General features: G+C 48.6%; 2 protein-coding genes across 5 annotated transcripts in view; one reads left to right on the top strand and one right to left on the bottom strand.

Annotated features, from left to right (window-relative positions):
* Window positions 1–13,732, top strand: part of TMEM132D (transmembrane protein 132D) — a 752,033-nt gene extending 738,301 nt beyond the window's left edge. The window contains 3 exon segments of the mRNA XM_055080563.1: window positions 1,769–2,042; window positions 6,827–7,018; window positions 10,706–13,732. Of these exon segments, the coding sequence (XP_054936538.1) occupies window positions 1,769–2,042; window positions 6,827–7,018; window positions 10,706–11,890 (1,651 nt within the window). The 3' untranslated portion in view covers window positions 11,891–13,732.
* GLT1D1 (glycosyltransferase 1 domain containing 1) overlaps window positions 1–24,921 on the bottom strand; it is a 189,781-nt gene that overhangs the window by 2,387 nt on the left and 162,473 nt on the right. The window contains exon 13 of one of the 4 annotated variants that reach the window (XM_055080566.1): window positions 16,516–17,542. The exons of the other annotated variants lie outside the window; for them this stretch is intronic. Coding sequence (XP_054936541.1) covers window positions 17,438–17,542 — 105 coding nt within the window. The 3' untranslated portion in view covers window positions 16,516–17,437. Of the gene's footprint in view, window positions 1–16,515; window positions 17,543–24,921 lie in introns of those variants that run through there. 4 annotated transcript variants of the gene reach the window in all.

The following is a 24,921-nucleotide window of genomic DNA, read 5'->3' as shown; positions in this document are numbered from 1 at the left end:
GAGGAGGGGAGGGGGAGGAGGAGGGGAGGGGAGGGGGAGGGGGAGGAGGAGGGGGAGGGGGGATGAGGTCACTTTCCCTTGGGGAGGTGAAGTCCGAAGCTTGTCACCTGTGTGCCTGGTGCATCACTCTGATGGCGTTAGATGGACTGATAAGTCTGCACCACCCACATCAGGCAAATAAACAGGCATCAGGTAGAAAGAGAGTTTTGTTCAGAGACTTGGTCACCTGGGAGAAACCCATGCTTAAGGAATCGTATACAGGGGACTTGTAGAGAGTCAAAAGGGAGCATGGTCAGAATCAGAGAAGGAAATATTCCTGGAGTCGGGGTCCTCAGCCGGGACGGGTGAACTGGTACTTCGGTGAGGGACAGCTTTTATATTCCTCCCCTTGGAAGTCCACCCCTTTGAGTTCTTACGGCACCTGGGAGAGGGCAGGGCTTCAGGAATGAAGGCTTGGGTCCTGTGTGCCGTTGGCAGATGGTTTCAGCACTGACCCTTTCCTTAACCACGGGGGTTTCTGAGGTTGCGTTGGGAGAATGGAGTTCAGCGTGACACTGACGTTACTGAGGGCCAGTGGCTGCGGGAAGGACTCAGCCGAGGACTGGCCGAGTGTGATCGTCAGCAGTCCAGATGCTGTCACAACTGTGCAGCTCAGCTACGGCAAGAGAACCGCTTCGAGGAGCGAGCAGCTCTTCTGATGGAGACCGAGATGGTGCTGGGTCGGACTGACAGCACCTAAGGCATCAGCTGTTGAGGGAGCAGCTGTAACATCTGCTAACGTCTGCCTCCTGCCTGGTCCTTTCTACGTTTATTAGCACAAAATACCTTACCTTGAGTTAAACACTCACTTCCCTTGTGTACTGGTTTGTAGGGCTATACTGGTCGTCCAGAGCCTTGCTGTATTAATTATCTATTGCTACATAATTTAGTGGCGTATCCCAAAACCAGGTGGCTTAAAGCAAAAACCTATTATCTCACAGCTCTCTGGATCAGGAATCCAGGCAAGGCTTAGCTGGATCTCTCGCAAGCTACAGTCCAGTTGTCAGCTGGAGCTGTAGTCTCATCACAAGGCTCTGGTGGGGAAGGACCGACATCCAAGCTCATGTGGTTGTCGGGAGGTCTTAGCTCCTCACTGGCTGTTGGCCAGAGGATGCTGTTTCCAGCTGTAAGATGTCTCCGTAGGGCCGCACACAGCATGGCAGCTGACTTCATCAGGGCAGGCAAGAGAGAAGAACCGAGGAAAGAGGGCTGAACAAGACAGAAGTCATAGTTTCTTAAAACCTAATCTTCAAGGTGACATCCTATAACTTTTGCTGTAATTTTTTTTTTTTTTTTTTTGCCACACCGCGCGGCACGTGGGATCTTAGTTCCCCGACTAGGGATTGAACCCGTGCCCCCTGCATCGGAAGCACGGAGTCTTAACCACTGGACCGCCAGGGAGGTCCCACTGTAATCGTTCCTTGGAAGAAACTTGTACTAGGTCCAGCCCACAGCCAAGGGGAAGGGGATTTCACAAAGTGAACACCAGGGGATGGGGCTCATAGGGGACACCTTAGAGCCCTGCTGACCACACCAGCCCATTCTGACTGGTCAGCGCTCAGGCCGCAGCAGTGCTCAGATCTTCTGAGCCCACCCCAGGCTGTGAGCCCCCCGAAGGCAGGGCTCATGCCCGCTCTCACCTCTGCAGCCCCGGCCAGGCTTCACCCCCAGCCCCCTACCGTTGACCCAACAAATCAGCATCTGTTCAATGGAACTGACCCCTTGACAGGCCAGCTGGGGACAGCGAGGAAGAGGACGAAGATGAGAAGAAAGGCCGGGGCTGCGCTCTCCAGTACCAGCACGCCATGCTGCGGGTCTTGACCCAGTTCGTGGCCGAAGTGGCTGAGCCCGGGGGGCAGCTGGCCCACCTGCTGGGCTCCGATTGGCAGGTGGACATCACGGAGCTGGTAAATGACTTCATGCAGGTGGAGGAGCCCCGGATTGCCAGGCTGCAAGGGGGACAAGTCCTGATTGGCCAGGAGCTCGGGATGACCACCATTCAGGTAAGAAAGCCCCAAGGCAAGGACTCTCCGTATTCCTGTCACGTCTCTACCCAGACAAGAACTCGGCTGCTTGTTGTCACTTAGAGCGATATCTATTTTTCTTTGTTTTTTTTTTTAATTGAAGTATAGTCGATGTACAATGTTGTGTTAGTTTCAGGTGTACAGAAAAGTGATGCAGCTATACATATGTGTAAAACTATTCTTTTTCAGATTCTTTTCCATTATAGGTTATTACAAGATCTTGAATAGAGTTCCCTGTGCTGTACAGTAGGTCCTTGTCGTTTATCGATTTTATATAGAGTAGCGTGTATCTGTTAGTCTCCAACTCCTAATTTATCCACCCCTTTCCCTTTAGGTAACCGTAGGTTTGTTTTCTTTGTCCGTGGGTCTATTTCTGTTTTGTAAATAAGTGCACTTTATCATTTTCTTAGATTCCACGTATAAGTGATGTCATATGATATTTGTCTTTCTCTGTCTGGCTTACTTTACTTAGTGTGATATTATCTAGGTCCATTTCTGTTGCTGCAAATAGCATTATTTCATTTTTTTTTTTTTTTTTTTTTTTTTTTTGTGGTACGCGGGCCTCTCTATGTTTTGGCCTTGCACAGGCTCCGGACGCGCAGGCTCAGCGGCCACGGCTCACGGGCCCAGCCGCTCCGCGGCACGTGGGATCCTCCCGGACCGGGGCACGAACCAGCGTCCCCTGCATCGGCAGGCGGATTCTCAACCGCTGCGCCACCAGGGAACCCCTCATTCTTTTTTTTTATGGCTGAGTAATCTTCCATTGTATATCTGTACCACAGCCTCTTTATCCATTCATCTGTTGATGGACATTTAGGTTGCTTCCATGTCTTGGCTATTGTAAATAGTGCTGCTATGAACATTGGGGTGCATGTATCGAATCAGAGTTTTGTCTAGATGTATGCTCAGGAGTGGTATCCCTGGATCATACGGTAGCTCTATTTGACAGTATCCATTTTCAGAGTGAACAGGCTGAAAGAAGCTGTCAAATAAACAACAGAAGAGGTATAATGATGGACTGGCTTCTCAGGATGGGTCATGTCTGAAACTCCAAGACATTATTTGTCTCTAAGACATGGTGGATGTTACTATCTTGGGACAAAAGGTCTAAAAATAAAGCTACTATATGATCCGGCAATCCCCCTCCTGGGCATATATCTGGAAAAGACAGAAACTTGAATTCAAAAAGATACATGCACCCCAATGTTCACTGCAGCACCATTTACGACAGCTGAGACATGGAATCAACCTGAATGTCCACCGATGGATGAATGGATGAAGAAGATGTGGTACATATATATATATATATATATATATATATATACACAATGGAATACTACTCAGAATGGATGAAGAAGATGTGGTATATATATATATATATATATATATATATATATATATACACAATGGAATACTACTCAGCCATTAAAAAGAATGGAATACTTTGCAGCAACATGGATGGACCTAGAGATGATCATACTAAGTGAAGTAAGCCAGACAGAGAAAGACAAATATCATATGATAAACCTTATATGTGGAATCTTAAAAAATGATACAAATGAACTGTTACAAAACAGAAACAGCCTCACAGACATAGAAAACAAACTTACAGTTGCTAAAGGGGAAAGGACTGGGGAGGGATAAATTAGGAGTTTGAAATTAGCATATATGCACTACCAACAAGGACCTACTGTAGAGCACAGGGAACTCTACTCATTACTCTGTAATAACCTATATGGGAAAAGAATCTGAAAAAGAACAGATACATGGACACGTATAGCTGAATCACATTGTTGTACACCTGAAACTAACACAACATTGTAAACCAACCATACCCCAAATATAAAATAAAATTTTTGTAACTGAAAAATATTTTTGAAAAAGCTCTTGGGGTGGGCTAAGCTCATCAGAATCACGGGTGTGGCCGGCAGCTTCTCACTTGGTCACTCCACCTCACTGACCACGGTCACCGAAAAGCTTCCCATCCTGCCGTGGTGTTCAGCTATCTCCACCAGGTCCCAGCCTGCCCCACGATGAAACCTGGAGCATTTCAGAAAGGTACTGAAGGAAGCAACAGGGTTATTATGATTCCACTGGTCTTGTAAGCACCTACTGCTAGGGAATGGATGGGGTGAACCAGTATGCAACATGGGAGCTTTGAAACAAACACTTTCACAAGACACGGTTCTGGGAGGTCACTTGGGAGTCACTTACCTCCTGTCTGAGAGCAAAAATTATTCCTGTGACTGCCCCATTTATGGAAGAGGTGATCATCCTATTAGCCAAACAGTGAGGTTTCTAAAGCAGTTAAAAGTGAAACTATATTGGATTGTAGAAGATTTAAAACATTCTGGAAAATGGGCTGATATTTACGAGAGATCATTTTTGAACCCATTATTATCAAATGCTTGAATGAACCCTGAGACGTCTCATTAAAATAGAATATTGCAGCCGTCAGTTGGAGAATACATTATAAAATTTTCAGACAGTCTATCAGAAACAAAATGTTTATTTGTACAATCAAGAAAATGTAATTTTGCTGTTCATTCTGTACTGTTTTATTAAAAATGTTCTCTAGCTTTGCTTTTAAATTTTCATACGAAACCATTTGCAAATGACGTACTTAATTTAATAGACTACTTTAGCCACTGGGGAAAAAAATAAAAATAAAAGAGATCATTTTATTCAAGGGGGAAAGTGAATTACTTTGAACTGGGACTCAGAAGTCACATGCTCCAACGCTCTCTAAAAGCTGCGAAGGTACCCTCTGTGAGGAAAGCAGCCAGGGCATCAGGTGAAAGAGGATGGCTGATTTGGGCCCCCAGTGTTCAGAGGAATATAGAGAGTGGTGGGGAGTGTGGCAAAGGGGGGCTCTCCTCATCTCCAAAAGGTGCCAAGAGGGAATATGGGAGCCCAGCGTGGAGAGATGCCGCAACTTTTCCGGAATAGCTAGAAATCTTTCATACGAAATCCTCTGTTTTTCAAGGATGGCCATTCACCCCATTTTGAAGTACTGTGTCGTCAGACAAAACATATCTGCCCCATAAACAAGCACTTGTAATCTTCACAGTTGTTGAATTTTGCTTGAAAGATCTAGATTAAAATTGACCCATGGGCTAAAGTGACGCTGATATCTGGACACTGGAACCGAGACGACAACTTGACACTAACTGCCCAAAATGATCATTTAAATACAAAGACGCAGTAAAACACTGTTCGGAAATCAGGTATTTCTGTGACAATCCATGAGTGTGAATATGGGCCAGCTTCCCATGCGTGAAACATGAAAACTGTCCTCGCGGGGCATCTGCTCCTGAGACCCTTCGTTTTCCCCTCTTATTTATGCCCACTGAGTCCTCCTGAGTGAGTTATAGATTCATTTGGCCACGTTCTTCCGGGGACTCATGTTGCACACGCAGCGCCATTCAAGTTGTCCTAACCAGATGGAGAAACTGAAGAAGGTATTTGAATAGAAATACGGGGCTTTGATAAAGGCATTTAATGAATCCAGGGAAAACTGTCTTGAGATACAGCTTCATAAATATCACCAGCGACTTGAAAAGAGAAATACGTCCAGAAAGCTGGGGAAGGGAGAATGAACCCTGTTTCACCCAGAAGGTGAAGGATTCATAGAGGGGAGTCTAAATCAGCACTTTGTAACTCGGATAAGGGGCGGGGGGAGCAGAGGCGCTTCCACAGACAAGCTTCCGAAGCAGGGTTTCCTCTTCAGGGTCTAAGTTGAACGGAAGCTTCGTTCCCCAGGGCATCACAGGTGTCCAGAGACAAGTGAGACTTTGGGACATCGGCGTCAAGGGTAGGACTCGCAGCTGAGTTTATCAGAGGACGCAAAAGCTGATTTTCCAAAATGCAACTGAGTCACTGCTCAGTGCTCCCCACAGTGTGGCGTGCGGGCTCCCGGTGACGCACAGGACGCTTCAGGTGGTACACGGACCGACCGTCTCTCCTTTGAGTGCAACTGGTCATTGGTGATCATGTGTAGAAGAGAGAAATAAAGAAATATATAGCTAGCACATCAAAACCGTTTTTCTATGACGCTATGAAGCTTTTTTTTTTTTTTTTTTTTGCGGTACGCGGGCCTCTCTCTGCCGTGGCCCCTCCCGTCGCAGAGCACAGCCTCCGGACGCGCAGGCTCGGCGGCCACGGCTCACGGGCCCAGCCGCTCCGCGGCACGTGGGATCCTCCCGGACCGGGGCGCGAACCCGCGTCCCCTGCATCGGCAGGCGGGCTCTCAACCACTGCGCCACCAGGGAAGCCCATATGAAGCTTTTTTAAACAAATTATTTACATAAAATAGTTTTAACAAAAGATGCAGTAATATGCACTAAACTAATTATTTACATAAAATAATTTTAAACAGAATATGCACTCAGTAATAGTCGCAATGATCCATGCTGTAGAAGAATCGTAAAGTTAGTGCTGAAATGAATGAAAATGTTAATTCTTCCTCTGAAGGTCTGAGGGCAGTGCATGGTAGGCAATGGAGTTTATTCGATGCTGCGGGTAGGATGCCAGGTCCTACCCCATCCACATCTCGCTGTTACTTAAAAAATGCGCTACATTTTCACAAGCAAGCTGTATCTTTTAGAAGAAGGCATGAGTGGGAAAGACCCGTTTTTGCTCTTCCGGCTCCTCTGGCTCTGTCTGTCTCTATCCACCCCCTGCCCGGAGCATCGTTTACACCATCGGGGGGGTTTCTGGAACCACAGAGAGCTTTTCCTTCCTATGTCGGTTCTGCCTTTCAGATCCTGTCGCCTCTGTCAGATGCCATCTTGGCCGAGAAGACCATCACCGTGCTGGACGAGAAGGTGACGATCACAGACCTCGGGGTCCAGCTGGTGGCAGGGCTGTCCCTCTCCCTGCAGCTCAGCCCTGGGAGCAACAGAGCCATCTTCGCCACCGCGGTGGCTCAAGAACTTCTGCAAAGGCCCAGACAGGTGTGGGGTGGGGATGGGGCACCGTGGGAAGGGGTCACATGTCGGGGGGGGGGGGTCACACAGCAGGCGGGTCACACACACATGGGGGGGGTGAGTCACACACCAGGTGAGGTCACACATCAGGTGGGGTGATATATCCAGGGGGGTTACACATGGGGGGGGTGAGTCACACACCAGGTGAGGTCACACATCAGGTGGGGTGATATATCCAGGGGGGTTACACATGGGGGGGGTGAGTCACACACCAGGTGAGGTCACACATCAGGTGGGGTGATATATCCAGGGGGGTTACACATGGGGGGGGTGAGTCACACACCAGGTGAGGTCACACATCAGGTGGGGTGATATATCCAGGGGGGTTACACATGGGGGGGGTGAGTCACACATCAGGTGAGGTCACACACCAGGTGCGGTTACACAGCAGGTGGGGCCCACACCGGTGGGGGAATCCCACGTCTCTTGGGGTCACGTGGTGGGGTTGGGTCACATGTCAGTGGGGTCGTTCTCTGGGTGGGCTTCCGCCCTGAGCAGGTCACACATCAGGTGAGGTCGCACAGTGGGGTGAGGTCACGCGTTAGATCAGGTTGCCCGTGTGGTGGAATCACTAACTGGGGTGGAGGGGTCCCGCAAAAGAGTGGGCTCGCACACCGGGTGCTCCGCGGTCTGGAAAGGCGCTGTGAAGGGGCCGCTGCTCAGCCTCAGGCTTCCTAGCCCCCCCGACGGAGGTGCCAGACAACAAGGTCGCCAGGGGTGAGGGATTTAGGCACCAGGAGCCAGAGAGGCTGGACGCGGTCTCCTCGCGACCCATCGTGCGTCAGCTGTGCTGCTTCCCCCCCCCAGACGGTCCCGGCTCTGGACCCCCCTGGCCTCCCCGAGCAGTGGGGCGAAAGCGAGGGCGGGAACAGCCTCCAGGGAGGGGTCCACAGCCTTCTGCGAAGTCCCTGCTCAAAAAAATGGGGTAACGGGTCTGGGGGTCGGAAGGAGATTGGAGGAGGTGCTTCCACGTTTGTCATTTAGCTCCAAGCAGAAGTAACAAGCAGGTGGTGACATCAGTCATGGCCTTCTTTCTCTTTATTGGAAACCAGTGTGCGCTAATAGAGTGTGTGTTGTGTGTATGTGTGTACTGTGCGTATGTGTGTGTGTGTGTTGTGTATGGTGTGTGTTGTGTGTGTGTACATGTTGTGGTGTGTATGTGTGTGTGTTGATACGATGGTTTCCAAACAAAGAGGACTGTTGGACGGGCACCTGGAAATGTCATCTGACCCCTCCCTCATCTGAGATGGAGAAACTTTATTTCTTCTTAGAAAGAAACTGGACGGAGACTTCGGTGCGCCTTGTTTAATGCCGAAGGACCGTGGTCTCAGGCTACTGATTCTGTGCGCCCCATGAGAAGGGCTGTCCTCCTGTGGGGATGCTAGAAGGCCTCCAGCCCACAGAGCGGGTTTTCGGGCAGCTTTCCTTATTGGTCAGGAGTGCTTCCTGGAAGCTCTCCCCTCGGCAGGTACATTACCATCTGGGCCCCCTCTCGCACCTGCTGAGGCTGTGACTATGTCTGGGCAGGAAGGTGGGCTAAGCTGGACCTGCCCCTGGACACACAGAGCCTTACCATTTTCCCAGCCCGTACCCATCACTGAAGGCTCCCCTGCCAGGTGTTAGCTAATCCCTTGCTCTTTCACTGTGGTCTTTGTGTGCAGGGGTTTGGATTAGAAAGCACTTGAAAGTGGATGATCTCAGTAACGGATACGAATTCTCGCCAAAGACAAAAACCTCCCTTTTCTCAGGGCATGATGCAGCCAGGATGCAAGTTACAGATAGCAAAGGAGAAATAACCCGAGGCTTCTTCCTGTCTTCCTGGGGCGATCAGATCAGGTGACTGCCAGTTAGGAGTTGTTAAGGAAGCGGTAAGACACAGTTAGAATAAGGCCACAGAGCTAATCCATTTCCGAGCTGCAGAGCTAGGCACGTGACCCTGAGGTTTGCTCCGTGCTTGCTTTGGATGGAGCTTACTCCCTGCCTGCAACTTGGCTCCGACATTTCAGTTTCAAGAAATCCAGTGTGCATTTGAATTTCCTGCTGCAATTTCACAGCCCATCAGAAGGCCCAGGTAAACCAAGGTCACATCCAGTGGCTTCTGCCCTGTGTCATGGAGGCGTTTTCCACTTAGCAGCCAGCCCAAGCCCATGGCTAACAAGGGCGGTATTTACTGGCTGTGGTGAAGGAGGATCAGAGACCACCAGTCAGATGTGAGAAGCTCCCTTTTCAGTTCAAAGACCAGACACCACCAGGAAAACTTACCTTCTATCGTGGTCAGTGGCTCTTTGGTTGCAAGAAAGAGAAATCCCCTCAGGCAAGTTTAAATAACACAGGATTTATTACAAGGATAGTGGGACCCTCTTAGACCCCAGCTATAAGAACTTGGGGCAACTGGGGGGTCAACAGTCTCTCTCATGTCCATTATCTCATTCATTAAATAAATGCTGTGCCCAGACACTTGCTTACGCCTGATCCATCGTGGGTTGCGCCAAAGTGGGGCTTCATTCTCCAGTTTTATATGAGCTCCCACTCATCTTCCTACCACCAAGTGCTTCACTCCCATCTTACTTATGTCAAATTGTCTGTCGGGGGGAGATGCCAACTGGCTCAGGGCTGCAGAGATGAATGGCTCTGACAGCAGCCGTCCTATGGGGTCCAATCAGCTGTGGCCAGGTGGGCAGGTAGGCAAGCCTTTTAGGGCTGTGCATCCTTCTGGGTTTGGAGCGGAGCTGGGGGTGGGGGGGGCAATGGGCCCCCCAGTTTGCTGTCAAGGCCAATGATACCTCCACTGAAACTGAAGGCTTAGGGGTTATCTTGTCTATTACAGACGAGTCCCAAGGAAAGCTGGTCTAAAGCAGCAAAGTAAAAAGACAAGGTATTGAGAGGGACACAAGTCTTGACCCTGGCTACTTTGGGGTCTCCCAATTTCCCCCAGCTGGTTGGGTTGGAGACTGGATGAGAAAACAAAGATTCTCCCAACAGAGAGCTTCCTAACCCTTCCTAACCTCGAGCCTAACCCTAGCCCTAACCCTCTCTCTGGCTGCTTGGTTTTACTCTTCTCCTCCAAGCCAAGACTGTCCACAAGCCAATACAAACCCATCCTTAGATACTGATGTAGCAGGACCAACACAACCAAAGCCTGCAGCCCCTCTGGGGCACCCCTGTCTAGGTTAGGGGTTTTAACCTGTGTTGTAAGTAATGCACGGAGACTCGGTATTAAAGCAACTTAAAAATTACGTAATAAATATTTTTCGTTTAAATGTGTAACATTTGTAAATGACCCCGCTAACCGGTAAATCTCCTTCGATATGCAGTTTATTACTATGCAGAAGTAGATCTTGCACCGCAGAAAGAAGCCATCTTTCTTTCAACACCTCAGGAAAGAAAGCAAATCTTATTAGGGAGTGCTATTCCTGGTCCTGTTTCATCTTTGTCATTTTGCTGTTGTAGCTTTCTTTGGCTTCTGCATCTTTACAAGAATTCATTTTCTTTCATACCCTTAGTATTTCTTGCCTCTTATTTCTACACTGCATAAAAGGTTCCCCTTTGTCCTTGTAGTATTATCTTTGCGACAGAGTGTCTATTTTTACTAAGCCTTTGTACTCAGTGAGCTTTGGGGCCCATTTTGATGGACTCACTTATTTTCTTCAACAGGAAGCGGCCATCAGTTGCTGGGTCCAATTCAGTGATGGCTCTGTCACCCCCTTGGATATTTACGACACGAAAGACTTCTCCCTGATGGCCACATCACTGGATGAGAAGGTGGTCTCTATCCACCAAGACTCCAAATCCAAGTGGCCTATCATCACCGCTGAAGCCGAAGGACAGGGTGCCCTGGTGAAGGTCGAAATGGTTATTTGCGAGTCATGCCAGAAATCCAAGCGGAAGAGCGTGTTGGCTGTGGGGACAGCCAACATCAAAGTTAAATTTGGCCAAAACGATGCCAATCCCAACACCAGTGACAGCAGACACATGGGGGCAGGAGGTCACCTGGATAATAATGTCAGCGACAGAAGACCCAAAAAACCCTCGCAAGAATGGGGGAGTCAAGAGGGACGGTACCAAGGCAGTTCTTCCGTGGGCCTCATGGAAGGAAGGGGCTCCACGACGGAAAGGTCTGCCTTCCAGAAGAACCATGGCCAGGAAAGCCTTTGGGATGATGACAGCCATTTGCAGACCATCTCCATCGACCTCACCAGCTTCCCAGCCCAGGTGGACCTGCCCAGAAGCTATGGGGAAATGGATGAGAATGACCTCACACAGGCCTCCAAAGGGCTGAGCGACTTGGAAATTGGGATGTATGCCCTGTTGGGTGTCTTCTGCCTGGCCATCTTGGTCTTCCTGATAAACTGTGTGACCTTTGCATTAAAGTACAGGCACAAACAGGTTCCCTTCGAAGAACAAGAAGGTATGAGTCACTACCACGACTGGGTTGGGCTGAGCCACCGGGCCGAACTGTTGGAGAATCACATGAACTTGGCTTCCTCCCAAGATGAGCAGATCACTGCCATCGACAGGGGCATGGATTTCGAAGAGAGTAAGTATCTCCTCAGCACAAACTCCCAAAACAGCATCAACGGACAGCTGTTCAAATCTTCAGGACCCACACTCATGGATGGGAAGGATCAGAAAAGTGAGCCCCCAGCGTCCCCTACCTCAAAAAGGAAAAGAGTGAAGTTCACCACTTTCACCACCGTCTCTACGGATGATAGATGCCCCACCGTGAACTCCATAGCGACCGGCAGCGAGGATGCCATGAACTGGGTCTGCCAGGATCTGGACCCTGGAGGATGCCACGAGTCACGCGGCCACGTGGAAGGGTTACACGAAGATGTGTAAGCCGGGCTTCACAGACATTGCTTCTCACTCACCTTTCGGCCTTTAACTTGGGGATGTGGGGCAACGGTGTACCCGGTGGGGAGATAAAAAGACAGGACAAGATCAGGTGACGCCATCCACGGAGCCACAGAAAATGACCCTGGTTCCCATGGGGCGGCCCCGAGTTGGAACTCATGTCCACATTCCAGGGTCCAGTGTTTCTGTCAGTGTTAAGGGGTTTATCATGCATGGCAAGATTTTTAAACCGGAAGAAGGATGAGTTCTGAATCACTGGCCTTCAGAGAGCCTCCAGGAGAGAACAGTCCCTCTCTTGCCGTCTCACTTTCTTTCATCAAAGCAGTTTGGATAGTGTCAAAGCCACACAGCTGCCACATGCCGTGTTGTGGACCTCGGGCAGCACATCTGGCTGGGAGCCCGGGCCGAGGCGGAGTCTAGCGCCGCCTGGAGTCAGCTCTGGGGAAGCAAGAGGTTCGAGTTTCGAGTTATTATCTCCCAAAGGCTGGGGCAAAGCAAGGCGATCGCCGACAAGGACTGACAGGGAACAAGAGGGCAAATAGGCCGCCAGTACCTTTGTAACTAGATGCCAAGGACTGCCACCCAAACAAACAAAAACGCTCTGAGCCATTCAGAGCGTCCCTTTATTAGTAAACTAGGGAGCCTGGGTACAGACTTTCAACTGGGTTCCAAGAACCAGAAATGTTGTTTTTTTTTTTTTTTTTTTTTAGCAAATTCACTATGTTCACGTTTGTACTCCTTCCGCCACGCCCCACATCGCCACCTTTGCAAAAGTCATTGGTCACTCGGCAGTGGAGGGCAGTGTCACCATTCCCTCTCTTCCACTGTGACGTCTGTGTCAACCACCAGGTGACATTCTACACTGAAGCCCCACCGGGCGAACTTCACACGTGTCCTTCTTTGAAGAGGCTGGTCTTTGAGGGTCAGCAGCTCTCACAAGGAATTCAACACGCAGGGATGCGCCTTCCCCTTGCTCTTCTGGAAGGCAAGGAGGGAGGGCTCTTCTGTGATGCGTCCGTCCACAGTCCCATCCAGTCTGCTGCTCAAGGCTGATGAGATAAATCTGGGTGTCCACACGGAGGGCACAGGGCGGGGAGAGTTAGGACTCGGGGTGTGCGATGAGGTGAGCTGGGCAGGAAGCCTGGCCCATTCACACGTGGTGGCGGGGGGGCACGGGAGGCTTCTTCTCCACCTTGGAGGGATGGAGGGGCCTGAGAGCTGGGTTATTCGAGCGTTGGGTTCTGAGGTCAGTTTCTCTTTCTCCGTGTGCCTCTCTGTCCCTGTGTCTTTCTGAACCTATCTCTCTGCTTCCTCTGTCTCTCTCTCTCTCTCTCTCTCTCTCTCTCTCTCTCTCTCTCTGTCTCTATGCATAGAATTGAATTCTCCTGAGATCCAGTGTGTAAATTCCACCAGTTCACCCTCTCGACCTCAGCACTCTCCCCCAAACTAAGGTGCTGTCCGTTTGCTCTAAGACTGAGATTCCAGCCGCCATCAGCTACCTGCTCCTGTCCCCTACTTGACTTACGTTGTCTGGCTGGGTGATTAAAGTGTCACCCCTTTTCAAGGATAATCCTTTGCTTTCAGTAACCCCCTCTTATTTCTTTCATTCTTTCCCGCGTGATGTTCCGTTTCATACCGCGGCCGCTGCCCCTCTCAAATCCGTGTGCGTGCAGAATGTATTGTAGATAGTAAGAATGTAATATATATTTATAAACTTACCGACTGTAAATATAAAATTTGCCTCCCGCGGCTTTATGGCTGTCCTTTGTCTTTCTACACACTGACCCCCGCCCAGCGGCTGGCATCCATGGCAAATGGCTCTCCAGAGCTGAGCTTTGGGGAAATGAAAAAGCAGATTGAAGGATCCCGGCAACAACCCAGTTACAGTCTTACATAGCGTAATGCCTCTCTCTGCACTGAGGCGATGTTGACACATGATGACAAAGTACATTGTGTACTAAGTATCTCTCCTTCAGGACCTGAAAGGATTTCCAAATCAATCACATGTACAATTCTCTGCTAAAAGCCTGCTGACTGATGGCAGTAGGTGAGAACCCCCGCAGGCAAGCGTGTGGTCCAGCCTCCCTTTGGGCTGGAGCAAAAAGGGCTCTGTCCTGTCTTTGGATCTCACACGTACATTCAGAGGTCAATTTCCGGAGGCACATACGTGCCCGTGGTGACCCTGGGCTGGGGTGTTTTTAAAAAGGTTGAGTTTTAGATTCCTCTAATAATCAAATGCAGTCCCGAGACGATTCCCCAGAAAAAGAAGTTGCGTGACATCCTTGTCTTTGTGCAAACAGTATCAAGTGATGGATCATTCACTTATTCACCTGGTATTTATTGAGCACCTCCTACGTGCTAGGAACTAGCGCAAATACAGGAGGTGAGCGGTAAATATAACAGACCCAGACCGACGCTCAAAGACCTTACCTCTAGCCGGGGCTGGGGGGGTTAACAGCCAATGAAATAATTTTCAGATGGTCATAAATTGTATGAAGGATAATAAAACAGGTTACAGAATAGAAAAAGACTGAGTCAACATTTAAGACTTTGGCCATTTCACCTAAAAAATCTGGATCTCTGCCTGCTCTTGAAAATTCAGACACTCTGGAAAAACGGGGCTTACAGTCCAGCTTGGCCCTAATTGGACATGGTGAACTTGCTGCTGTCGCCTCCAGGCAGACGTCCCTGCAGGCCTCTCTACACCCAGTCTCCCCAACCCAGAGGGCAAACTTCCATTTGCCGTCTATGTCACCATTTCTCCTCTAATAGGGAAATACTTCTCCCCAGCCATGTCTCTAACCCACAAGTGCAGAAAACAAAAATAGATGCGGAGGGAGCTGCGTGTTCTCAAGACAGAATGAGGAGAAGTGTATTGTTATATGAAAGAGAAAGCGTACCCCTCTGTGTCTCCTGCGAGGAGAGGGAACATCGCCTAAAGAACACAGCTCACGATGATCGCACAGCCCTCTGTGCGCCCAGAGCCTCAGAAAGAAATGCTATGAACGTCTTAACGAACTGACTTTTCAACAGGGTGTCTTTGGGGGTGTGAATAAAATAAGTGATGCTGCTGGGTTCCTCCTAGCCTGACCTGCTTGCTGATTTCCACCTCCCGTGCCAAGCCCCGGCCCCCCTCCCTGAGACAGTGAGTTCAGGTCCTGTTGGCTAAAAGCAGACCCCCAAGCCCATGGAAACCGGGATCATCAGCGCCTCCCGGTGGAAGCCGTGGCTTCCTACAGCTTTTAGTGCCCCAGACTTGAGCAAATCCATGACCAGCCGCCTTAACAAAGTCCCGCAAGCTGGGCGGCTTGAAATGTGCACAGAAGTGTGCTCTCCCACAGAAATGTGCACAGAAGTGTGCTCTCCCACAGAAATGTGCACAGTCTGGAGGCCAGAAGTCTGAGATCAGGTGTCGACAGCGCTGGTTCCTAATGAGGCTCTAAGGGACACTCTGGTGCAGCCCCTCTCCGGCTCCCGGGGGTGGCCGGCCACCCTTGGTGTCTCTTGTCCTGCAGCCGCTTCACCCCGTCTCTGTCTCCGTGTTCCCGGGGTGTTTTCCACAGGATGCGCCCGTGTGCGTGTCCAGATGAACACCAGGCAAGTTGGAGTAGAACCCACCCCGCTCCATGAAGACCTCGTCTTAACTAACTGCATCCACAAAGACCCTATTTCCAGACAAGGCCACATCTAGTTACTGGGGGGTCGGGACTTCAAAACCTGAATTTGGGGGACACAATTAAGGCCATAACACCGGCCTCTGGCCAGAGGTCTAGGGCAGCTAAACTTGTGTGCAGACCCAGGGCAGCTGACTGCTCCACGGACCCACCAGGGCACTGGGCTTCCAGGAACGTGTCTTATCCAGAAAAGCCTCACCTTCTCCTCGGTTTCACACCCATTTTACAAATGAGGCTGTGCTAGGACACCCTGGGAGAGCAGGAGAACGGTTTATCTGTTTCCCTCTGGAGAAACTCAGAACTGAGTTAACTACCCCGTGTGTCATTTTCCAAGATGCAGTCATTAGCTCCTCACCGGAGATGCCCCGCCCCCCTCGCTTTGCTGTGGCTGCAGCCATAGAGGCTCCGGCAGGAATGCGGGTGAAGCAGGGATGCTCCCCCAGGGCGGCTCAGGTCCTCCAGCCCAGCGATCAGTGATGACCTGAGGGCTGATGAGCGAAGAGGATGCTGTGGCCAGAGATCCAGATGCAAGTTTGACCCCTGACTGGCCCCAAAAGCCTTCCTGTTAAGTTCTCTATGGTACATTTTGCCTACATCTGGCCCCAGCTGACGTGTGTATCACATGATGGGGGGAGGGGGGGATGCTAATCTGTGAATCTAGCCTCCTGTAGATAGGAGGATTGAAGAGTGCTAAGGCTACCTGTCTCAGGGCTTCCCTGGTGGCGCAGTGGTTGAGAATCCGCCTGCCAATGCAGGGGACACGGGTTCGATCCCTGGTCCAGGAAGATCCCACATGCCGCGGAGCAACGAAGCCCGTGCGCCACAACTACTGAGCCCACACGCCACAACTACTGAGCCCGTGTGCCACAACTACTGAAGCCCGCGCACCTAGAGCCCGTGCTATGCAACAAGAGAAGCCACCGCAATGAGAAGCTGCAAACCGCAACAAAGAGTAGCCACCGCTCGCCACAACTAGGGAAAACCCGCGTGCAGCAACGAAGACCCAACGCAGCCATAAATAAATAAATAAATAGATAAGTAGATTTTTTTTTTAAAAAGGCTCCATGTCTTTTGGGAGGTATATCACAAACTAGGGGGCTTAAAACAACAGGAACGTATTCTCTCCCCATTCTGGAGGCCGGAAGTCCAAAATCAAGGCGTTAATAGAATTGGTCCCTCCCTTGGCTGTGAAGGAGAGAATCTGTCCCGTGCTTCTTCCCTGGCTTCTGTTGGTTGCTGGCAATATTTGGAACCCCTTGTCTCTTTCCAAAGATCCTCTTTTTCCAAATAAGGCCACAGTCACAGGTTCTGAGGGTTAGGATTTCAACACATCTTCTGAGGGAGACAATTCTACCCACTCCAGGGAGGAAGTAGTCCCCTTAGGAGGGGAAAAGTCCTATCCTGATGTTTGCATTGCAAGTGATTTTAAAAATTGTTTTTTAACTGGACTTCAGGAAAAAGAACAGGGGAGGTGGACAGAATTTATTGCTCCATAGGACTGAACAAGTGGAGGTGAAGCTGGCTTCAGGAATGGTTGGACCCAGGGTTCTATCTCTTCCCCTCTCTTACTCTGGGCTTAGTATTTGCCTATTTGACTTGAGGCTCAGGGAAAGCTCTTCCATACGGTGGCCTCCGGAAGCCCTATCCTTGGCAGTTTCACAGCAAAGAATCTCAGAGTAAAGACAGTAAGTGTCCTGACACTTTCAGATAAAGTCCCTCAATTGACCCCTATTGGCTGACTGGAGTCACAAGCTGAACATAAATCAAGTCTGCCACCTGCAAGATGTAATGTTCAGGCCTCCATCACAGACGTCTCCCTCCAGCTGGAACCTGGGGGAGAGATTAGTGCCTTGCTGTCTCAGCAGCCAATCAACTTACAGTTTATTTTTTTTTCTGGGTTTTTATTTTGTTCTGTTTTCTTTCTAATCGAGGTGTGGAAAACTTCTAGGTTCAGTTGAAGTTTCTGATGAAGAAACACAATTGAGATTTCTTTCAGTGATAAAATCTACATATTTGTATTTCAAACAGTGTAGCTAAAACTTGATGTAAATTCCTCCTTTTTTCCTTCTTTGGCTTAATGGATATCTTTTATTCAGTATGAAATCATTATACTCTATGGTCCACGTGTTAAGAATAAATGTACATTAAATCTCGGGTAAAAAACAAAAAAGTAGAGACTCAGAGTGAGAAAGGCCAAACTTCAAAGGGAGAATCAAGATATTTTTGCCGTAAAAATGGATGTTGGTCCTGCAAAGCAATGGATCCCCTACTGGCTTTTCCTGGCTTCTTCACTTCTCCCGCCCACAATTCCATTCCCATGAGCTTTGCTTTCTGGACATTCGGGAAGACCCTGGAACCGCATGTACAGGACCCCAGAAAACTGAGGTTCATGCTGAAGAAGAGGTAGCAAATCCCTTCACAAACAAACCGTGTGGGTCCACCCTGGAAACCCACCCATCACTCTCTGGCTGGATCCCCATGAAAGAGCCCCGTGGGCCGTCAGACTCTGTGTCCCCTCCTCTTTCCAGGACAGCCAGACTTTGAATTTCTCACGGTGGTTTCCCCCTGATGTTCAATCTAGTCAGATCCGCCAGTTACGCTAATGGACTCAAAGCATGATGGCCAACGTTTGTTTTAGAAGTTTAAAAGCTTCTGTCTTGCTCTCCTTTGATCTCCCTGCCTCCAGAGCATTTCATGGCTCTTAAATGAATCTACTAAGTAGAGAGTCAGTGTTTGCTAAATGAAAATTAACAGGGTGACCTTTTAAAAACATAATTCAAATCATGTCACCCCCCAGCTTAAAACCCTCCAATAGACGCCCATAAATCCTAGAGTGAAATCTGGACTTCGTACCGTGGCCCACAGGCCCAGCATGATGCAGCGCTGCCCATCACCCCACCCTCGTTTCCCACTGCAGCCCCTCTTGCTCACTAACTCCAGCCCCACTGGTTTCCTTCTGTCTATTCTTCTAACAAAAGACGCTTATCCCCAGCTCAGAGCTTTTGCCCTTTTTTGCCTCTCCTTTCTGGAACTCTGTTCTCCCGTACTGTCACAGGCTTGACCCCTCCACACCATTTAGGTCTCAGCTCATATGTCACATCCTCAGTGAGGCTTTCTCTGCCCACCTTAGAGTAGCCTCACACCCCCTCCTGTTCAAGTCCCCCTTCTCTTATCATCCCATTTTACAGACTTCGTAGCTCCTAGACAACTCTGGCATCGTCCTTTCCAAGTATTGCCTTTCTTGTTTGTTGTGTGTCTTCCCTAGCAGAATGTAAGTTCCAGAAGAGTAAGGATCTAGTCCTACCTGTCCTCTGCTGTGTACTCCATGACTACAGCCATGCCTAGCAAGAGTCAGCAATCAGTAAACATTTGTCTGGAGGGATGGATGGATGGATGGATGGATGGATGGATGGATGGATGGACAAATGGATGATAGATGCTTGAATGGATGAACAAATGTTTGGATGGATGGATGGCTGTTTAGATGGATGGATGGATGGATGGATGGATGGATGGATGGATGGATGGATGGCTGTTTAGATGGATGGATGGATGGCTGTTTAGATGGATGGATGGATGGATGGATGGATGGATGGATGGATGGATGGATGGATGGATGGATGGATGGATGGATGGATGGATGGATGGATGGATGGATGGATGGATGGATGGATGGATGGATGGATGGATGGATGGATGGATGGATGGATGGATGGATGGATGGATGGATGGATGGATGGATGGATGGATGGATGGATGGATGGATGGATGGATGGATGGATGGATGGATGGATGGATGGATGGATGGATGGATGGATGGATGGATGGATGGATGGATGGATGGATGGATGGATGGATGGATGGATGGATGGATGGATGGATGGATGGATGGATGGATGGATGGATGGATGGATGGATGGATGGATGGATGGATGGATGGATGGACAAATGGATGATAGATGCTTGAATGGATGAACAAATGTTTGGATGGATGGATGGCTGTTTAGATGGATGGATGGATGGATGGATGGATGGATGGATGGATGGATGGATGGATGGATGGATGGATGGATGGATGGATGGATGGATGGATGGATGGATGGATGGATGGATGGATGGATGGATGGATGGATGGATGGATGGATGGATGGATGGATGGATGGATGGATGGATGGATGGATGGATGGATGGATGGATGGATGGATGGATGGATGGATGGATGGATGGATGGATGGATGGATGGATGGATGGATGGATGGATGGATGGATGGATGGATGGATGGATGGATGGATGGATGGATGGATGGATGGATGGATGGATGGATGGATGGATGGATGGATGGATGGATGGATGGATGGATGGATGGATGGATGGATGGATGGATGGATGGATGGATGGATGGATGGATGGACAAATGGATGATAGATGCTTGAATGGATGAACAAATGTTTGGATGGATGGATGGCTGTTTAGATGGATGGATGGATGGATGGATGGATGGATGGATGGATGGATGGATGGATGGATGGATGGATGGATGGATGGATGGATGGATGGATGGATGGATGGATGGATGGATGGATGGATGGATGGATGGATGGATGGATGGATGGATGGATGGATGGATGGATGGATGGATGGATGGATGGATGGATGGATGGATGGATGGATGGATGGATGGATGGATGGATGGATGGATGGATGGATGGATGGATGGATGGATGGATGGATGGATGGATGGATGGATGGATGGATGGATGGATGGATGGATGGATGGATGGATGGATGGATGGATGGATGGATGGATGGATGGATGGATGGATGGATGGATGGATGGATGGATGGATGGATGGATGGATGGATGGATGGATGGATGGACAAATGGATGATAGATGCTTGAATGGATGAACAAATGTTTGGATGGATGGATGGCTGTTTAGATGGATGGATGGATGGATGGATGGATGGATGGATGGATGGATGGATGGATGGATGGATGGATGGATGGATGGATGGATGGATGGATGGATGGATGGATGGATGGATGGATGGATGGATGGATGGATGGATGGATGGATGGATGGATGGATGGATGGATGGATGGATGGATGGATGGATGGATGGATGGATGGATGGATGGATGGATGGATGGATGGATGGATGGATGGATGGATGGATGGATGGATGGATGGATGGATGGATGGATGGATGGATGGATGGATGGATGGATGGATGGATGGATGGATGGATGGATGGATGGATGGATGGATGGATGGATGGATGGATGGATGGATGGATGGATGGATGGATGGATGGATGGATGGATGGATGGATGGATGGATGGATGGATGGATGGATGGATGGATGGATGGATGGATGGATGGATGGATGGATGGATGGATGGATGGATGGATGGATGGATGGATGGATGGATGGATGTTTGGATGGATGGATGGCTGTTTAGATGGATGGATGGATGGATGGATGGATGGATGGATGGATGGATGGATGGCTGTTTAGATGGATGGATGGATGGATGGATGGACGGATGGATGGATGGATGGATGGATGGCTGTTTAGATGGATGGAAGGATGGACGGATGGATGATTAAATGCTTGAATGGATGGACAATGTTTGGATGGACAGATGGATGGATGAATGTTTGAGTGAGTGGATGGATGGGCACAGACAATGAATGGTTTACAGAGCATGAGTGACGAAGGCATAGTCTGATAAATTAAGCTGGCCACCTAGTGGAAACCAGGAAACTGAACAATAATTTAGGAAACTACTATAATGTAGTTATGCTGCCTCATAGATGTGACACCAGCATCTTCCCCTGGGCCAGTAGACAAGTCTTCAGATTTGGTCACTTCAGGGGTGACAAATATAGGTTGATGCAACTCCTGCCCTTAAGAGGGGCATAGAAGATAATACCTCTTCTCATCTCTTTCTGTACAGACCTTGCTGGCTTACTGTCTGTGAGTGAAGCATGGTAAGAATCAAATATGCCCCGTCTTCCCAGATCAACCTCACTGTGTGGACGTCTTCACTTTAGTCAGAACCCTGCCAGCTGCGCTCCAATCAGTACCTCCAAAGTCTACTGACAAATAGACGTTTCTCTGGCTTTTGCATATCCCCAGGGAAGGGAGGGGTTTCCCTTCTTTGTCTAGAGCCCCCAAATACTTGGGGCGTGTTTTGACACATGAAAGTTGTGGTAGAGACAGTCGTTCTCGGTACATTTCCCAGCCGGCCTTGCAGTTCAGTTGGGTCCACGTGACTAGTTCTGGCAACGAGTGGACCAGGATGACAGGTCACTCCCCGAAGGCGCGGTCGGGAGCAAGTGCAAGTGAGTGCCCCATGCTCTCGCTTATCCTGCCTGCGTGACCGGGAAGACATATGTTTTTTGTTTTGGGTTTTTTTTTAATTAAGATATAGTTGATTTACAATGTTAGTTTCTGCTGTACAGCAAAGTGATCCAGTTATACGTACATATATACATTCATCTTTTGTATTCTTTTCCATGATGGTTTATCCCAGGATATTGAATATAGTTCTTGTGCTTTACAGTAGGACCTTGTTGTTTATCCATCCTAAATGTAATAGTTTCCATCTGCTGACCCCAAACTCCCAATCCTTCCCTCTCCCACCCACCCCCGCCTTGGCAACCACAAGTCTGTTCTCTACGTCCATGAATCTATTTCTGTTTCATAGATAGGTTCATTTCTGTCATATTTTATTTTACTGTTTTTTTTATTATTTATTGTGTCATATTTTAGATTCCACATATAAGTGATATCATATCGTATTTGCTGAAGACACACGTTGGCATGTAGCACCAGCAGCTGGAGGGAGCCTGGGACGGTCCCTGACTGGTTGCAGGACGCTCGTGGCTCTGGATAGGATCGGACCCTCCCAGACCCTTCTTGACGAGAAATAGACCTTTATTCTGTTTCACTAACTGCTATTTTGGTTTATTTACAGCAGTACCTACTCCCACCTGATTAATACACTAGCCGTCCAGAAAAAGCTGCTTGGTTTATTCAGTGGCTGGATTCCTGAGAGCCAACCTTCCTGTAAAGATGGGAACACAGAGGGAGGGGGCACCGGGTTCATGCCAAACTGGGTTCTTTTTCCCCTTTAAGGATCTGCATGCCTCGGTTGCCAATGTCAGCTTGGCCCGAAGGAGCAGAACACACACAGCATCTTGAGAGGGACGAGGTCTCTTGAGGTCTAATTGGGATTCTCACTACCAACTTGAGGAAAACGACTGTGGAACTTTCTTGCCAGTGCCTCATAGCTGGTGTGAGCCAATTAGGCAGCCGAGAACGGGCCGTCTCTGCTTTGCTCTTTGCTACGTCGCCCAGGAGCCCGACGTTCCCCAAAGGCCTCTGTGCTGGCTGGGCCGCCCAGCCCCACTGGCGGCCCTGCTCCCAATCGACCCTTTGAAGCACGCGTATCGACATAGACGTGCTGGTGCTATAGTTCTAAGGAGGCAAGTTCCACTCAGCCATGCTTCCTGGCTCCTGTCCCGGCTCCCTTGACCCACCAAGCAGCTTAAGGTCAGAGAACAGCAGGACTGAACGTGGTTCCAACTCCCACTCCCGTGCGTGGCAGACGTGGGCAGAAATCCGGGCTTGGACCTCAGTGTGGCCTCAGCTGCTGTGAAGAAAGCTGGGCTGGCCTGAAGTCCTCTGTGTTCCCTTGTTGGTGTTTTATTTTTGTTTTGGTTTTTGGTTTTGGGGTTTTTTTTTGTTTTGGGGTGGAGACTTTAGGATTATCTATATAAATTATCAAGTCATCTGCAAATAGTGACAGTTTTACATCTTCCTTTCCAATATGGATACCATTTATATATATATATTTAATAACATCTTTATTGTAGTATAATTGCTTTACAATGGTGTGTTAGTTTCTGCTTTATAACAAAGTGAATCACTTATTCATATGCATGCATCCCCATATCTCTTCCCCTTTGCGTCTCCCTCCCTCCCACCCTTCTATCTGGTCACAAAGCACCAAGCTGATCTCCCTGTGCTATGAGACTGTTTCCCACTAGCTATCTATTTTACGTTTGGTAGTGTATATATGTCCATGCCACTCTCTCACTTTGTCCCAGCTTACCCTTCCCCCTCCCTGTGTCCTCAAGTCCATTCTCTAGTAGGTCTGCGTCTTTATTCCTGTCTTACCCCTAGGTTCTTCATGACCTTTTTTTTTTCTTATATTCCATATATATGTGTTAGCATACTGTATTTGTTTTTCTCTTTCTTACTTAACTCTGTATAACAGACTCTAGGTCCATCCACCTCACTACAAATAACTTAATTTCGTTTCTTTTTATGGCTGAGTAATATCCCATTATATATATGTGCCACATATTCTTTATCCATTCATCTGTCGATGGACACTTAGGTTGTTTCCATGTCCTGGTTATTGTAAATAGAGCTGCAATGAACATTATGGTACATGACTCTTTTTGAATTATGGTTTTCTCAGGGTATATGCCCAGAGGTGGGATTGCTTGCTCGTATGGTAGTTCTATTTTTACTTTTTTAAGGAACCTCCATACTGTTCTCCATACTGGCTGTACCAATTTACATTCCCACCAACAGTGCAAGGGAGTTCCCTTTTCTCCACACCCTCTCCAGCAGTTATTGCTTGTAGATATTTTGATGATGGCCATTCTGACTGGTGGGAGGTGATACCTCATTGTAGTTTTGATTTGCATTTCTCTAATGATTAGTGATGTTCATCTTCCGTTCATGTGTTTGTTGGCAATCTGTATATCCTCTTTGGAGAAATGTCTATTTAGGTCTTCTGCCCATTTTTGGATTGGTTTGTTTGTTTTTTTGATATTGAGCTGAATGAGCTGCTTGTAAATTTTGGAAATTAGTCCTTTATCAGTTACTTCATTTGCAAACATTTTCTTCCAGTTTTCCCAGCACCACTTATTGAAGAGGCTGTTTTTTCTCCATTCTACATCTTTGCCTCCTTTATCAAAGACAAGGGGACCATATGTGCGTGGGTTTACCTCTGGGCTTTCTATCCTGTTCCATTGATCTATATTTCTGTTTTTGTACCAGTACCATACTGTCTTGATGCTTGTAGCTTTGTAGTATAGTCTGAAGTCTTGGAGCCTGATTCCTCCAGCCTCGTTTTTCTTTCTCAAGATTGCTTTGGCGATTTGGGGTCTTTTGTGTTTCCATACAAATTGTGAAATTTTTTGTTCTAGTTCTGTGAAAAATGCCATTAGTAGTTTGGTAGGGATTGCATTGAATCTGTAGACTGCTTTGGGTAGTATAGTTATTTTCACAATGTTGATTCTTCCAATCCAAGAACA

Source organism: Physeter macrocephalus, chromosome 19 (assembly GCF_002837175.3).
Source record: "Physeter macrocephalus isolate SW-GA chromosome 19, ASM283717v5, whole genome shotgun sequence".
In the NCBI taxonomy this organism is placed as follows: Eukaryota; Metazoa; Chordata; class Mammalia; order Artiodactyla; family Physeteridae; genus Physeter; species Physeter macrocephalus.
The sequence above is the reverse complement of the archived record's forward strand: the minus strand, read 5'-3'. Positions and strand labels throughout refer to the sequence as shown.